Source organism: Mytilus galloprovincialis, chromosome 6, assembly GCF_965363235.1.
Source record: "Mytilus galloprovincialis chromosome 6, xbMytGall1.hap1.1, whole genome shotgun sequence".
NCBI classification, from domain to species: domain Eukaryota; kingdom Metazoa; phylum Mollusca; class Bivalvia; order Mytilida; family Mytilidae; genus Mytilus; species Mytilus galloprovincialis.
Genome location: NC_134843.1, coordinates 25,315,554 through 25,334,420, shown reverse-complemented (window position 1 = coordinate 25,334,420; position 18,867 = coordinate 25,315,554). Strand labels below are relative to the sequence as shown.

The 18,867-nt window shown below is 32.9% G+C and overlaps 1 protein-coding gene across 1 annotated transcript; it reads left to right on the top strand.

Annotated features, from left to right (window-relative positions):
* Positions 1–6,068: 6,068 nt before the first annotated feature.
* On the top strand, positions 6,069–18,009 carry LOC143079236 (endonuclease/exonuclease/phosphatase family domain-containing protein 1-like). Its single transcript, XM_076254473.1, has 8 exons — positions 6,069–6,661; positions 8,271–8,322; positions 9,121–9,228; positions 9,743–9,871; positions 11,340–11,475; positions 16,105–16,158; positions 16,737–16,877; positions 17,527–18,009. The coding sequence occupies exons 1-8, from the start codon at positions 6,309–6,311 to the stop codon at positions 17,703–17,705; spliced, it is 1,152 nt and encodes a 383-aa protein (XP_076110588.1). The 5' UTR covers positions 6,069–6,308; the 3' UTR covers positions 17,706–18,009.
* Positions 18,010–18,867: the final 858 nt, after the last annotated feature.

The window sequence follows — 18,867 nt, the reverse complement described above, 5'->3', positions numbered from 1 at the left end:
ACAAAATATAATTACAAAAATTAGAAACAATTCACAACTACATGTAAATGAATGGATACTGTAACTTTGGACAGTATACATGTACATCTATTGAATTGAACAATTCTATAAGAAAAATTTTATACGTGTGAAAGACAGTACCTATAGAACAAAAATTGTTTTTTAAACAAAAACAAAAATAAAAGTCAAACAGACCTTAACAGCAATTGAAATAAACGTGTAGACTGATTGAATGCAAACCGTCGAATGATTTAATTCCCGCTAAGATATGCACGGGTGAATCCACCCGTGCAAATTACTACGCATAACGGTATTCGTTAAGCCTTATAACGAAAAAAAAATATTTCTGTTATTTTTCACGGGTTCAACCGAACATAAAGCATTTCTTTTCTATACAAGGCTTAATAACACAAAACACAAATATACTATGGGATGTAGGTTTGCAGCATCCAGTCGAGACAAAAGACGAAAGACTGTATATAATGAACTTTGAAAATCGTATCTGAAACACCGGTGTTTGCGGATTAAGTAGCGCCTCCGTTTCGTAGACTATGCAAACCAAATTTTTATTAGTCTAACCCTATTGCGCTGAAAGCTTCTCTGGCTCTAGTATAAAATAAAGGCTTATTTATATTACTCAATACTAAGGTATCTTTTTTGGACTGCAAAGAACAAAACAGTACTCCGAAGAATCAATCTTAAGACTTGCTAAGTCACAATAACGTTTTAAAAAATTAACAGGATAAGTCGGTATATCCGTACTTGCTATCATAACTATACTACCTTGTCTATAAATTTGTCTATAATTTCAACGTGCATGTTTTATGAAAACTTATATCACTCATTCTTATAAGCGAGAGTTCTTTGTAAAAAAAAATCAAGCATAAGCCAATTACCACATACAAAGTGACGTACAGTCGGTTGAAAACAAAACTTTACGACAAAAGAGATGATTTCAGCTTTCCAATTGTGAACTTTCCATTTCTAAGTAGCAACATTCCAGCAGCACCTGCATACGGGGTATATATCTCCCAATTGATACGATATTCCCGTGCTTGCATTTCCTATCATGATTTTCTTGATAGAGGGTTGCTGCTCACAAGGAAGCTATTAAACCAAGAGTTCCAAATGGTGAAGTTAAAATCATCCCTTCGTAAATTTTACGGACGCCATCACGAGTTGGTTGACCGTTATGGAATAACCGTATCACAAATGATATCGGATATGTTCCTTACGTCGTAACTACAATCCCCTTCCATTTCCTGAATGTGACCTACCGAATTAGACTATTTACCGGATTTGTTATCACATAAGCAACACGACGGGTGCCGCATGTGGAGCAGGATCTGCTTACCCTTCCGGAGCACCTGAGATCACCCCTAGTTTTTTGGTGGGGTTCGTGTTGTTTATTCTTTAGTTTTCTATGTTGTGTCGTGTGTGCTGTTGTTTGTTTGTCTTTTTCATTTTTATCCATGGCGTTGTCAGTTTGTTTTAGATTTATGAGTTTGACTGTCCCTTTGGTATCTTTCGTCCCTCTTTTGGACAGGTGGGAAATATCATGATACAGGTTAACTAGTTTAAACAATCATATCCGCTGTGGCCAAAATTCTTTTTCTCTTTCGAAGACAATGTTTGACAGTGAAGTGCAACCACGGTTTGGATATAAAAACAGTTCGCGATACCACTTAATTGCGTAAAAGTTAGAATTGTGTATGGACACTGAACAAGCTGACTGTATTAATTCTGTGAGATACAAGGAAACCGTAGATATATTCACTGTTAAAATCTTAAAATTGTACTTCCTGCACCAAATATTGAATTTATCAAAATATGAATCGTATATCTTGTTTGTGGAATATGAATTACTCTGTTTAGCTACGTCCATAACTGCAAAAACTGTATTAAGTAACCAAAGTTTGCGCAAGAGTTTGTAGATATCTTTCCATTCCTTACTAACAGAGATCTACAAAAGACATGGAAAGGTATGCAATATCCTATCGTTGAAAGACAGAAAACAAAGGCCAGATCCATGATACAAGAGGCCAGGTCCGCATATTAAACACATGTATACTGTACAATCTACAGTTACAATATCAAAAAAAAAAGCGGCAAGGTCCGCATAAAGATTTTTATTTAAAATTCATTCATTCATTTTAGCATCAAGTTTCAATACAAGACATGGAAAGATATGCAATATCCTATCCTTCAAGGACAGAAAATCACGTCCAGGTCCGTGATACAAGCGATCAGGTCCGTATATTAAACACATGTATATTGTACAATCTACAGTTACAATATCAAAAAACAAAAAGCGGCAAGGTCCGCATAAAGAATTTTTTATTCAAAATTCATTCATTCATTTTAGCATCAAGTTTCAATACAAGGCATGGAAAGATATGCAATATCATATCCTTCAAGGATAGAAAATCAAGGCCAGGTCCGTGATAAAAGCGGCCAGGTCCGCATATTAAACACATGTACACTGAACAATCTACATACAATATCAGAAAACAAAAAGCGGCAAGGTCCGCATAAAGAAATTTTTACTCAAATTCATTCATTCATTATAGCATCAAGTTTCAATACAAGACATGGAAAGATATGCAATATCCTATCCTTCAAGGACAGAAAATCACGGCCAGGTCCGTGATACAAGCGGCCAGGTCCGTATATTAAACACATGTACACTGTACAATCTACATACAATATCAAAAAACAAAAAGCGACAAGGTCCGCATACAGAATCTTTTACTCAAATTCATATATTCATTTTAGCATCAAGTTTCAATACAAGCACATTTGAAATAAACCTGTATTCGTTGTAAACCGCATTTTCAGAAGATCGGCCAGAAAACTGCTGATTTCAAGTTAGGGACAACCAATGTACCGTTAGTTTTACATAATTGAATATATTTTACAGTGTAAGTTATTAAAGATACATGTGAAAAGAGCCAATTATTATCGTTTGACCAGTCAAACGTGAATGCATCAATTATAAAAATGATATACCTTTTGTTAAAGGATAAAAAAAATCTAACTCTTTAATAGACAAAGTATCTAAATTAACTCTAGAGTCACAAGGGGATCGTTCGTTTACCAAGTGATGTAAGTGTCTTGTGATAATTCTACGTGTATTACCTAATGCGGTGATAATGCAATTATTTTACCAATATCCGCTGCAACTTTCCTTGCAGTCGTATTACAAGGATTTATAAGTGCTAAAGCAAAAAAAAAAAAATCAAATCAAAATATTCAAACATTTTCTGTTCGGGTAAACTTAAAGTACCCCTATGTAAATCCCATACAAACCAAGCCAGTCTTAACGTTTGTATGACTTCTACACACTTTTTCCTTAATTTGGCAAAAACCCAGCTGACAATAAATCAGACAATACTTCTTTTGACACTTTTAAACATAATTTTTCAGTATGTTCAAATCCAAGTCCATAATCTAGATAAACAATTATTTTGCATCTTTTACTATGCCAACATTTTACTAGAGGGCATAACATTTTAGTGAAAAAATTGGAAGCTGAGCTCAGCACAAAAGATAAAACTGATGTGTTATATTTAACTTAAGTGTCACTTTTCTATCAAAACTCAAGAAACTTTTGTGATTCAACATGCATATCTATATGATAGTATCCCGATGATGTCTTAAATCAAACTTAAATGCAAAATGTTTATTTGCTGCATACATTTTGGCCTCTTTTACAACCTCGTATTTAAATTTAAATATCATTTCGTATTGATGTACGTGTCTCAGGTCAACAATCAACCATTCCTTGCCAATCGAGTTGACCTACACCGATAAATGATTAACAACAAAAGGGGGAGTGCTTACTCCCGTGCAAACCAAATCTGCAATTGCATGTTTAACAAAATCTTTATGTTCAAAAGCAGATGTATGGTTATTCAAAAATACAGAAGTAGGTGCATCGGTAATTTTCAAAAAATAGCCAGATTCAAGTATAGGTAAAACTATTTTTATTTAAATCGGCCAATAAAAGTTTTCTTCCCAAATTTGTAAGCTATTGTATAATAGACCTTTTACATTTTAAACTTGTATTATCTCATTCTCATACTCATATGTGTCTAAACATAAATTAAAGTCAATCAAAGATAATACCTCATTTGGAACTGCTGATGTTATTAGACTTGTTGGCTTTTTCTGAACAGTTAGACGACCAATGTCCTTTGGAAAACAATGAGAAAGCATCAGCTGTAGAGTTGCTTGTGGGATTCTCAACTTCACACCTATGATGACTCTTGAAGATGAACATTCAGGAGAAAAGTCAAACAGACCTTAACAGCAATTGAAATAAACGTGTAGACTGATTGAATGCAAACCGTCGAATGATTTAATTCCCGCTAAGATATGCACGGGTGAATCCACCCGTGCAAATTACTACGCATAACGGTATTCGTTAAGCCTTATAACGAAAAGAAATTTATTGCAATAGATACTGAAAGACAGTGCAGTTTAGATAATATCTGTTCAATTTACATCGTTCTTTAAAGTAAAATGCAAAAGCAACGGGAGCAATACATAGAGCTTAAAATATATTTCATTAGAAGACCGCCAAGAAACCCTTGAACATAGTTTTAAGTATGAATTTCATTTATGGTATATATGATTACAGTACATTATCAAAAAATATAATTTCGCCTCCAATGCAGATAAATATATGGATAATTTCTTTTGTAGACGAAACGCGTGTCTGGCGCAAATACAAAATCTAAATCTTGGTTTCTATGATGAGTTTTTATTTAGAACCACCTCAGGAAAAAGATTATCTTAGGTGGGTTTTTTTTTCAAATCTTTTAGAATTTGTTGGTCCTCTATGCTCGTCAACTTAGTTCTTTATTTGGCCTTTTTAGTTTTTTTATTCGAGTGTCACTGATGATTCTTTTGTAGACGAAACGCGCATCTAGATGAAATGCTCTTTGTAAATATTCATCAAGAGTTACTCATAAAGAAATACAAAGAAAGGAAACAAAACATACACCAACGATACCGGGCTTATATAAATTGACAAGCCAGGTTAGCGGTTGTCTACATAAGACTCGTTAGTGTCACTTGAATATAAAAAATATAAAGGTCAATCAAAGTAGAAGATGAAAGCATTAAAATAAAAAAAATAAAAAAACAAGGTGACAAAAAAGGTGAAGCAATATATGCCTGGGAGTAAAAAAATAACCCTTAATGTTTTGAATATTTCAATTTTCCTATTAGAATCGAAATAGTTCATCCTACCATGCTATACGGTATGCATCATATTTGGTAACAATTTATACTCCGCCAATAGTACAATAAAGAAAAATTAACAAATCAATAATATGTCATGTCATCAAAAATTCTCATACTGACTACTGTGCGAGTCATTATCTCCTTTTAAAATGTACACCATCGGTGGTATCACCGAATGAATGTAAACATTCTTCAGTTTTTAGTTGTAAAATTAGTAAAAGTAGTACTACGGGTATTATATATAGTTAAGCGGTTATATCAGTATACGTAAAAAAGACAAATGGTTTTAAGTAAACTTTGTTGTAGAAGTTGATACCTTTATTTGTAGAGAAATATCACATTTAATAGATAATTCATGGAGAATTTATTACAGTAAATAATAAGAGAGGTAATCAGTGATGTACTTCAACAAATATCTTTTCCATTACTTAAGAGCCAATCTGCTAGAAAACCATGCAAAACCGTCCGAATGCCACTTTGGCCAAATGAGTTCATATTTGGTACATTGGTGCACCTTGTTGATATAAATAACCACACAAATTTTTTTTGGAAATATTGAACCGATCTGTATTTTTTTTAGGCGCCATCTTTTAACAGATGAAATTGCTCGAAAACGACAAAAAAAAGCCTACACAAATATAAAAACATATTTAATCAAAGTTTACAATAATTTATGTAAAAACGTTTTTACTTGGTCGTTTTTTTTTTTGTACAACAGAGTGAAACCACCAAACGCGTAATAATTGTAATTTAAATATTTAAATGTTCCACTCTGATACCTTGGGTCGATCTACCTCATAAAATGTAATAGTTATGTGATCTTTAAAGTTAATGATTTCCTTTGATGAACCCGGACAGGAAGGCATACTATTTATAATTCAATTTTACGCACATTTCTTTCTTCGTACATTGATCATAATACAAGATGTTAACAGTGGTAGATGCAATGAGGATTTATTGATTACCAGTGGATTTAATACTTGTTCAACATACTTAACTTGGGAGTGATTTTATTTTGTAAATATATCTATTAGTTTACCTCATTCATACTGTTAACAATGGGGATACTAAATAGCTGTCTTTCTTCAGAAAATAAAGATTATGAACATGTAGAAAGGACTATTACAAGCGAGAATAGGAACACGCATGCACCTTTACCTTACGAGTTTGCAGAGACTGCATGTACAGAAAGCCACGTGTCTGAATCCACGGAAAATATATTAAAGTTATTAGAACCAATTATTAGCATAATTAAATCATCTTCTAGGCCAAAAGTGACGCCATTCAAGTTTAGACATGGACGAAAAGGTGTAGTACGAATAGCTAGTTGGAATGTAGAAAGATTCGATGAAGAAAAGGCTGATAATCCAGGAGTTAAAGAAGTTGTGTGTATGACAATTCTAGAAAATGGGTGAGTTTCGTGAAAAAAAAATAAATTCAATAGTTGACATGTAGCTGAAGGTACACATTGATGTGCGTCGAAAAATTAAAGAGGGGAAAGATTAAAAAATAAACAATAAATCGAAGAAGGAAAAACCATACTTTGACGTACAATTAAGACGCCCTTGATAGATCCGAAGGGGGTACTAATATTCATTCAAATAGTACCGATTTTAATGAGATGCAAATTAGAATGAAATAAACAAAATCGAATGAAAGAAATGGGGAACAACAGTCCTCAAAACACAGGACACCGATTATGTGAACTATCCTTTACTATAGTGCCTGATATCTAAAGATAAAAGAAACTTAGAATACGGTATATATAGCTAGCAGAGAATTAAAAACAACATTGCTGAGAGTGCTTAGTGTGTAGCTTATAAGTGAGCAGGAACACTCTCACAAGTAGGGACTTTCCGTTTTGAATTTTCCACAGAATTCAGTATTTTTGTTATTTTACTTTTCTTTCACAACAAAGCTGGCATAGGAATACTTAACAGTGAAATTTGTCTTAATTAAAAAAAATGTAATATAAAAATGTACATTGTATGTTCAGTAATAAAGTGACATGAATCATGTTTTATCGTTATTCGGAAATAAGTTAAACTATCTATGAAATTTGTTGCTCTTTGTATTAACTTCAATCGAGTTCTAGTATATGCGAACTACTAAATCACCAAACTTTATATTGTACAAATGTATAATAGTATTTATCTAACCTCCTGTACATTTCTAGGAATGTGATTGGTTAAAAGCGTCCGCCTGGAGACCGTGTATATTTCATATTAGGTTAGTAGGGAGGCGGGGCTTATTTCATACACGGTTAGTAGTGGTGTTACGTCCCTTTATAAAAACAAAACGGCACTGAGAAAAAATTCCTTAAGGTTTCAATAGACGAAGAAACTGATGATTAAGATTGAAATAAATTAATAAAACACATTTAAACCTAACAAGTTGTTATTGTTGGCATCTGTTTTTGTAGGAATAATGAAAGTAGTTTCTTAATTCAAACAGTATTAAAGACTTGCTCATTTTGATAGGTCACTAGTCTAAATTTCACACGTTAATTAAGATAGTCGGTAAGATAAATTCGTTACATAGTGTGCTAGTGACGAAATACGGTATATATGTGGTCAGTAAATTCCATATGGGAATTCGAGCTTCGCTCTCACCCCATATGGAATTTACTGACCCCATAAATACCGTATTAGGTCAATAGCACACTATGTAACTAACAATATTCTGCGAAAATATGTTTCAGGATCGACAAACGTAAAAGTGTAGTTAACAATATTTCACCATAAAGATACACATATGTAACTACGACAATTAAAAGGTTCAAGCATTTTTGTGACAAAAATATTGCTAAAGCTAAAACAATTTTACCAGAAACAATGCATGTACTCATTCCCCAGGTTTATATGTAACAAACTGAAGAAAGCAGTTCCTTTTAAAAGAAACCCTGAGGAGAGTGGCCGAGAAAATATAATAAGAATAAAAAGGATGATATATATAATTTATAATATATATAAATTATAATCCTGGTACCTTTGATAACTATATCTACCGTTACATTTCAGATTTAGTTTAATTGCATTTCAAGAGCTTGCTGATATAAAGGCCCTGGAAAAGGTATTTACCATTAAAATGTACATTGTTAATGTTTGATATCTTTTTTGTCTGAACAATGTAGTTGTTTCGTTGTTTCTTTTATTTTCAAGATTTTGTTTTCGAATTGGAAATCACAAGGCTTATTCAACTTTCCCTTATTTCATTGCTGTTTAGAAATGGTATGTATCTCGGGGAACGTTCTATACTCATGATGTATGATGTATATAATGTTTTCTCTGCAAAAAGCGGTATTTGTTAAAAAAAAAAAAAAACCATTTCATTTCAAACTATCCGTATTTGTTGTTCTTATCAAAGCACATAAGAAGTCAGTTAAGAAATGCGGGCTTTACTAGCTTTACTTAAATGAATAGTTATTATTAAATGTGCGTTTTAAAAAAAAATCTGAAATAAACAGACAACGCTATGACTAAAAATAGGAAAAGACCAATGGACAAACAACAGTGCATAAAACACAACATAGAAAACCAAAGACTGAGCAACACGTACCCTACCAAAAAACTGGGGTGATCTGAAAGGGTCCGGTAGGGTAGGCAGATCCTACTCCACATGTGGCACTCGTCGTGTTTCTCATGTTATTAATAACCCGGTAATAGGTCTAATTCGGAAGGTCACATTCAGGAAAAAGGGTACGACAAAAAGTATTGTGACAACGAAATGTTTTCCTAAAAGTATATATTTTATAACGACTTTTTCAGAATATAATTAAAACAGTATAGAAATAAGAAACCACTAGAGTTGAAATGATAAGCAATTATTTGTACCATTTTAAAAATGAAAATTTTATGTTTTGGATTGTAGATTTGTGAAGAACTGAATAACCCATCCTTGTCCTGTACAAAGGATTGGCCAGGACATCGTCGCGAGTGGCAGTATGTCGTATCAGATGCTACTGGGAGGATGTACCGAGTATGTCACCTCTTTTTTTCTGTAGAAATAGCAATAACAATTGTTCCATTTTTCATTCATATTTACAAAACAGTGATTTAAAAGCTTTCTGCAATTCTAAGATTTGAATTTATTTTTTAAGATCTTCAAAAAGGTATGCAACACAAAGAGTACAGCTAGATTATTTAACAAAATTAGGTACCTCTTGGATTAGAATTAATATGAATTAGTCAGTACCGCTGATGCTGGTATCTCGGACGTTACGCTAACGCTTTGGTACAGGAAACAATAAAATGAAAGACATTAATGAATACACAATCCCATCTTCCTCAGACAAGGTCCTCAAAATATGATAAGCATAAATTGAATAATATTAAATTGAAAAAAAAAGTTTTGCTGGTTCTTTTTTAGGTTTTAGATATAGGAAGATGTGGTGTGATTGCCAATGAGACAACTCTCCATCCAAATAACAATTTTAAAAAAGTAAACCATTATAGGTCAATGTTTATATGTTATAATTTTCTTATTGTTATAGAGTATGGAATACAACGGCTATTTATACGACACAGCCAGGGGTATAACATTAAATCATTCAGCATTGCTGGAAAAACCAAAAACATCACCAAAACCATTTACTAGGTCACCATTTATAGGAACTTTTAAGGTAAGTCTAATCTACTAAAACTTTAATAACATCAATAACAAATACTTAATACATTAATCAACTTCCTTCACTTCGATAAATATGACAACAACCCGATCAAAGAGCAACAAACAACAGAAGGCCACTAATGGGTCTTCAATACAGCGAGAAAATCCTTCACCCAAAGACCTTTTTTTACCTAAACAAAAAGGTGTACTAGTTCAGTGACAATGGAAGCCATACTAAACTTCAAAGCCTATAAATGAACTAAAACTAAAATTCATACAAGATTAACAACGGCCAGAGGCTCCTGACTTGGGACAGATGCAAAAATGCGGCGGTGTTAATGAACAATCTTTGTGATATATCAACCCTCCCCTTATACCGCTAGTCAATATTGAAAAAACAAGCACACAGTATAACGTACAGTCAAACTCAGTCCAATGTCAGAATATGATACAAAAGAAACTAATCAAAATGAAAATGACACATAAATTAATAAAGGACTACTAGCAGTTACTGTCATGCCAACTCCAGACCTCAATTTAACTGATTGAAATATTATGTCTTCATCATATGCATGATATGTAAATGTAAGTATGCAACAAACCGCATGAACCACCTATTTCTCCAAGAAGTAAGAGATACACACAAAAACTATTTTACAACAAACAACATCAGGTCCTGATTTAGTGCAGGAACATAACGCAACTTCACATGCATTCATATTTGCTTGTATAAACATATTTTGTAGAAGTAAATGAGAGGTGGAATATACCGTCGTATTGTTTAAACACATAAGTCGAACGAAATCTGAACAAAGAAAAACATATAGGTAACTCTAGACTGTCACTGATCAACATTAACCTCATAAAAAAAAACCAGGGGATGATGTCAAATTCGATCTCCAGAAGAGAAATAAAAACCTGTTCCAATTGTGGCACCAGTTGTGTTACTTGTGTATATATGGTGATAAGTATATATAATTCAGTATCCTTACATTCGAGTGCAAAAAGCACGGTATTTGGAACAATACAAGTCGTAATCTGTGAAACAGATTCATGTATTCCATAACAGTCATCAAACTCGTGATGGGGTTCGGGTAAAGTTGAAAGAGATGATTACAAAATCAACACTTGAAATCCATAGTCTTATAGATATTTGCAAGTAGCAGCCGACTGTCAAGGAAATCATGATCGGAAATGCAAGCTCTATAATATCGTATTAACTCGAATAAATGTGTCCTATATGTAGGCGCTGTCATAATGTTGCTGCATAGAAATGGAACGTTTACAATTGGGATGCTTAAATCATCTTTTTTTATCGTAAAGTTAGTTATCAAAAGTCTGAATATTATATTTTGATCTGAGCGTCACTGATGAGTCTTATGTAGACGAAACGCGCGTCTGGCGTACTAAATAAAATCCTGGTACCTTTGATAACTATTAATAAACATCTGATGAAAATACATATAATACACGTTTTGCAGATTAAGAAATTTGATTGTATAATTGGGAGTGTACATCTAAAAGCTACTGGTTTAGATAATGAAGACTTAGAAAGGCTTCAGAAGGAGATAGATAAAGTACCTGAAGTAATAGATGCCATAGAACAACAATACCCAGGTAATTAAATACGTTAGTACCAATGCAGTAAACCAGTTAAAAAAATCGGTCATAAAATTCCCGGTAAATGTTAATTTAATAACGTATGTTTTATTTGATAAAGCTTCAATCATGGAATACGGTGGGTATGGTTGTCCTGCGAGAGAACGTTCTGTGCTGGTGATTTGGTCCTGTCAGGTGCTGGTGGGTCCTGATTCTGTGCTGGTGGGTTTGTTTACATTGTATCAGAACGGCAATAAAACGACTGTTTTGTTGCTTAATTTTTCTCTGATGCGTCATAAGTACCATGCAAAGTATATTACAACAATATTATATTGCAAAAGTCGTGCAAGTTCGTTAAACGGAATTGTCCTGACGCTGTGCTGGTGATAAGAAAAACGGTCCTGGTTCTGTGCTCCTATGTCCTGGTTCTGTGCCTTTATATTTTAGTTAAAAGTGGCATATATTCAAGATCATTGATGCTGTACTGTTATTGACTAATTAAATGTTGTCTGCTTTCTTGAAATTGACATTGTTGTGAATCTGTTAACTGTTATTATGAGAGTAAAAATACCCCTATTTTTTTTTTTTTTTTTTTAATTTTTAAACTGTAATCTTATTTATTGGCCTGATAATGGAACCCTTCTTGCCCCCTTTTAAGATAAGAAAATATGTTTACGATTTTCGGGATTACGATCATTTTGCAAGATCACCAAAATACGTTGTAATTTATACAATACTTATATAAAATAGATGATGTGGTATGTTTGTTGTCAATGGACAAATTTCCATAAGAAACCAAAGGAAGTATGTGTGTACGGTACGACCTTCAACAATAACCCATAAAATAAAAATGTAAAAGGTTTTGCATAAAAATGGAGAGCCAAAATATAGAACAAAGGACTTTCTGAGCGTTTAAATCATATGTCTTTAGCAGCTAAAAACACATTTGTTTGTGAACAATTTAGTGATGACTATAAGAATGACAATAGTATTGCGGGTTTGTTTGTTAGGTGTTTTTTTTTAGGCGGGGGGATGGGGATAAGTTAGAGCGAGGTTACAGTGAAAGTTTTAAGGTTGGAATAGTTTCCCGTAAGATTTAAAAGTTGTATTTTAAATGAAAAATGTATCTTATAGCTATTAAGACTCACTTGCTGTATCTGTAAAAATTTTCAACATAATTTTTTTGTCTGAACGGTTATCAGGTTTTTTTTTCGAAAGTTCGATAGAACACTAAAAAAAAATCACTATTTTATGAAAGGGCAGACTAGAATATGTCAATTTCAAAAATTAAAATATTTCGTAGCTTCATACTACCAATTGAGTATAAAACAAGTATATAAGTTTAAAAAAGAAATTCTTAGATTAAACACCTACATTTAACTTTAAAAGGTCATAACAGTTTAAAACAATACAAATCTACACACACACAAAACTGGCTTAATTTCAACTGGTTATCAACCCGAATCGCTATAAGATCATATATAAGCTCACCTGTGTCGAGGGGTCGTGTGAGGTTCATGTATTGTCTTGGCGTCCGCAATTACAAAAAGATCTTTTCTGAAATTACTTGACCAAATGTTATCAAATGATTTTTCAAGAGTGAATCTAGGAAAAACAATATTCATCAACAAACATGACCACTGTCTGTTAAAATGTATTCGAGTTTTTAGTTACAGCCGATTCCATTGAGTATGTAGGCAAAGGTAATATCTTTGGTTAGCTTGCTTGTTAGCTAATCCGTGAAGTCATTGTTAGGTAAGGTATACTACCCTCCTTTCGAAGTAGCCTGGTCCTACAGACAGAAAGATATGTCATTTGTCGGACTAGTCTACTTTTAAAGTAGAGTAGTTTACATAACCTAACAATGACTTTTCTGTTCAGCGAGCAAGATAACCAAAGATATTCCCTTTGTCTACACACTCATTGAAATCGGCTTTAATATTGCAAAAGTTCAAGCAATTAGGGCAAAACTTACCGAGTAAAACAAATCAAAAGGCCAATGTCTATCTACCTCGCACATTTCAGAAAATTCAGATCAGATAACGAAACTGGGTCCAGCAACATTTATAAGCAATTTAAGATTTTGACCATCACAGTTTCCTTTCACCACAAATATTCTCGTTACAACGAATCATTTTAAATACAAAAATACAAGTTGCAGCCTTTTGTTTATCTATTAATATTTGTATACGGATAAAGTTATGAAAGGCAGCAGGGTCACCAGGGTGAGGAGTCCATGTCATCTGAAATAAATGCTAAGCATAGATCTAGAAAGCGACAGATAATCATGACATTAAAAAAACTTTCTTCTTTTTGACTTTTTTTCGAACAAATTGACACATAAAATGAATCATATAGTATTGTGGAATTTTTAACTTGTGTTCAATCCATTGGATACACCTTTTACTAGGATAACAATCCTGTCAAGTATGAGCTGGGTAAAATATTTCAGAAAAGAAGATGGAAATGTGAAAGTTTCCGTGCGTCAGGTGCAACAGCATACGAACAGCTAACATGCCTCGTCAGGGTGGAAGCTAAAAAGTCCACGGAAATTTAATTTAAAACCTTTATTCGTTCCAACAAAGTTATTGAGATTTTGTTGAGGATTTAACCATCTACGACAACAAGAATTTTTTTTTAGAATTTACAGCTCTTCTATAAATATATGCAAAGCAAACCATTGATCAAATTGCTTGCTATGATTGTTTGGATGTTTGTAAACAACAGGTAAGTAGTCTGTTTACTATATACTAGAATTTGTTTGTACAATACACATTAACTTCAATTCCTGTCAGTTTGTATTTGTCCAATCAAATCACAGTATGTATTGAAACTCCGCCTACCTATTGTTTGAAAACTTCCAAGCAAACATAGCAAGCAAGTCAATCAAAGTTTTTTTTTGCATGCTTTTATAGAAGAGCTGTACTATATAATGCAAAGAAGCGTTTAATTCTTTCGCCAAAAAGTACTATCAATTTCTTTTTGTCCTATGTAAACTTCCGTACCATTTTCTTCCATTCATGATCATTAAATTGAACTATAAAATATTTCTTGGTACCTTCTTAAGTCTTATGCAAACATAATTATGACAATAACTGTTGTGAGCACAAGATTCACTGCACACTTTTAAAGTTCTGCTTAATATCAAACATTAAAATGTGAACTTAAGTTTTGAGACTTTTTTAATCGACACGATTGGGATTTTTGTATATGAGAACATGGTTTATCTATTAGTTGAAAATGCAGACCCTTTGAACTACTAGCTTTCAGTACCTGCGAGCATTCGTTGTTCAATAATGTGTGTCTTTGTGTTATTATTTTATGTGATAAATTGTTGTGCTGGTACACCACTGTAACAATGAAGGAGGAAATGAGGAGGATTGGTTGGGTGGAAGTGGGGAGGGGTATGCGGAGCGCTAACAAACATGTCTATGCGGCATGGGCTTTGATCATTGTTGAAGCATCAATGTAAGGGGCATTTAATATATTAATAAAACTATTCTTATTTTAGATACTATATATTGTTATCTGATATTGGACGAAAGATGTTGCCCTTTTATGTAATTATGTAATACAAGTTACGATCATTTGAAAACACATATTAAACAGCCAAATGGATGCACAAGAGCTAAAATAGGAGTCATAGATCCTATTGACACAATTATCTGCCCAATTTTATTGATTTTGTAACATTTGTTTCAAATATGACCAACTTCTTATCCAAAATCACCAGCACCGTATCGGGACCCACCAGCACAATGACAGGACCCACCAGCACAGTATCAGGACATGAATAAATTGAGAAAATGCTAAATTTTAATAAATTGCAATGTTTTTTCACAAAATAGTTTTGTCGTGTGGATTGCGGTATAGAAAGCGGACTCTATGAGTATTTTTGTTTTATTTTTTTAGTTCTAGATTTTCTGAAAATGAGCATTTTTGTGTTACGCTTACTCAAACAGTTTAGAGGGTCAACTTTTAAATGGTTTACATATGAACCCATAAGAAACAAAATTGAAAAATCTCAACTGTTTTCTTCCATTTTTTATGAGTGAAAACGTCAAAAATCTTCATTTTCGTCTTTGTTTACATTTTTTCATCGATCACCAGCACCCGTCAGGACCGAATCACCAGCACAGAACGTTCTCTCGCAGGACAACCATACCCACCGTATAATCAGCCTATCATACGATAAGACAGATTCGTATGCATTTATCTTCTTTTCAGCTATTTTATATTGTATGGTTAAAAAGTAAAGTCACAAAAATACTGTACTCAATGGAAAATTCAAAAAGGAAAGTCCCTAATAAATTGGCGAAATCAAAAACCCAAACACAGCAAACAAATGGATAACAACTGTCATATTCCTGGCTTGGTACAGGCATATTCTTATGTAGAAAATAGAAAATGGACCAAAACGTGTTTTTACATATCTGTAATTTACTGTCTTATGTAGACGAAACGCGCGTCTGGCGTACTAAATTATAATCCTGGTACCTTTGATAACTTTTTACTGTTTAGTTAACACCATTTTTTTACCTTCAAAGATCATTTCCGACCTTCTAAAACCATTTTCTCAAGTATTATTATGTTAAGCAATGTTAATCCCATTAGCCTTCATGCAACAGTAATTTAATATAATTTTAGGAGAAGAAGACATAATTATATTAGGAGACTTCAATTTAGATCCAAAAGAAGAAGGTAGTATGATAACAGAATAAGCAATACACATGTTTTTCAAGTAAAATCATATAATATTTCAATTTTATAAGAGCTATTTCAAAAGGTCTGGTTATGTTACCAAATTCTTTAGGTAAAACTCTAGAAATTAACTTACCAAACTCCGTGATTTGACCAATACAGATATCAAGGCTTGTGAATAATGCCCATTATTCTTGATGAAATTTCAAATGAAAGTAGAAGTAAAAAGACTCGTTAGCATATAAATGAATGTATAATGCTATCAAATAGCTAATTATGTTGATGCTTGCGTCAGATACGTATAACTTTCTTGGATGTTACAACGATTCCCTTATCTTTACTCCGTTAATCAAAACAACCTGAGTAAAGCATTAAAATGGCTCATTGGTCTGGACTGAATCATTGACTAAAAGTTTACAATAGTATGAAGTGTCTGCATAAATGTGTGCTTTCAACTATAGAAAAAATGTAATGAAAAATGACTTTATATCTTCGTCAACGCATGAACAACTAAAATTAATGATTTAATCCAGTTGGAAACAATCTGACCTAATTAAGAATCCTTATGTTTTTGGCAGATTTTGATATTATGAGAGAGAAAGGATATAGTAATTGTGTTCCAATTGGTGTTTTTACGAACGTAAGCAATAGCAACCCTGAAGGTAGCAAGATTTATGATCATATATGGATAAGTAGCAGAACACATAATGCATTTTCAGGTATGAAATACTTTCAATTGTCTGTAATATTTCAAACTGTGAATATTATAGCAAGAAAATTTATCTGACGTTTAGCAAAACCGATAATTGATACAATAAATATAACCATCATGTTATCACTGCGTTCGTAAATTTACGTAACCTTTCGCGGCTCAAAATTTCTGTGCAAAAGTGTTAACAATTAATATGCCAATTAAATACTGCATTTATTTAGGAATGCTTACTCAGATTAGCTTCATTTTCAATAGTAAAGTCAAGCAAACACTGTTATACATACTTATACACGATCGTGAAAGAACTGTAGAACGAAAAACGTGTGCACTTTATTTTGACGATAAACAAAATGAACATACACGATGACATTAAAAGTAAATGCTTTAAAAAACAAAAGCTCTTCTTATCGAATTAACTTGACTGGTTTATTATCGAAATATATGAACAGAACTGATGGTTGTCAGTAGAATTCCTATTTTATTTTCAGTAGAAATTAACAAATATTCAAAATGTACATGGTCTATTAAATATCTGGGAATATTATACTAAGTATAATAATCCCAGTAAATATATATGCACAGTAAAACTTGTTCATGAACAGATTAACATTATTATCATTATCATTTGTGAAATTAATTTGTATTTCTGTTTCAAGGTAATTCAGGTGTTATAAGAGAAAATCTGACAAGTCCATTAATACCTAAAGGATGGTCCTGGGGAGGTGTTGTCAGTGACCACTGTCCAGTTTGGACAGAGCTATACACAGGGAAAGACTATGACTCAGCAGATCTGAGAATTATTCCAGACACAAGCTTTACTCTTACTGGTTTATAAAACGATGTGAATCAATTGTCAAACGTTGAGGATAATTGCTTTCTACAGAAATTGTTCACACACTTTCTGCTTGAGTCATCGTATTCACAAAATATTCCCTGTAATGACTAGTGATGCGTTTATCTTTCGAAAAGTGCATGTTAGCATCAACAAGACGTAAAAGTAAGCTATTTTGGAAGAATTGTTGAATTAAATATATAGATGTTATGTTTTAGAAACTAATTGTATTATCATAATTTGTGTAATTGATAAATCATTACTTCAAACTGAAAAATTACAATGGAAAACAAATAAAAAGCAAATCAATAAAACTCTAAAGACTTTGTGTTTGCCATACTACTTGTTTAGTTTCTTCTTCAGTTCACATGCATTTCCTGTATGTGTTCGTAATCTGTGTAAAATTATATTGCGGAATAGTGTTCATAATTTATTTTGGATTGGTACAAATGAATTGCTGGTGCATTTAAGCTAGGACAACTCATACCAAATATTTTCATATATATTATAATAAAATTGAGAAAGGAAATGGGGAATGTGTCAAAGCGACAACAACCCGACCATAGAGCAGACAACAGCCGAAGGCCACCAATGGGTCTTCAATGTAGCGAAAATTCCCGCACCCGTAGGTGTCCTTCAGCTGGCCCGTAAAAATATGTATACTAGTACAGTGATAATGGACGTCATACTACACTCCGAATTATACACAAGAAACTAAAATTAAAATTCATACAAGACTAACAAAGGCCAGAGGCTCCTGACTTGGGACAGGCGCAAAATTGCGGCGGGGTTTAACATGTTTATGAGATCTCAACGCTCTCCCTATACCTCTAGTCAATGGAGAAAAGGAAACGCATAACAATACGCACATTAAAATTCAGTTCAAGAGAAGTCCGAGTCCGATGTCAAAAGATGTAACAAAAGAAAATAAATAAAATGACAATAATACATAAATAACAACAGACTACTAGCAGTTAACTGAAATGCCAGCTCCAGACCTCAGTTAAACTGATTGAAAGATTATGTCTTCATCATATGAATATCAGGCACATTCCCTCCCGTTAGGGGTTTAGTATCATACTACCATAAAATTTATGAGAAGAACATAACCCGTGTCATGCCAATAACTGTTTTTTTTTTTAAATAAATGTGTTTAGTTCCGATG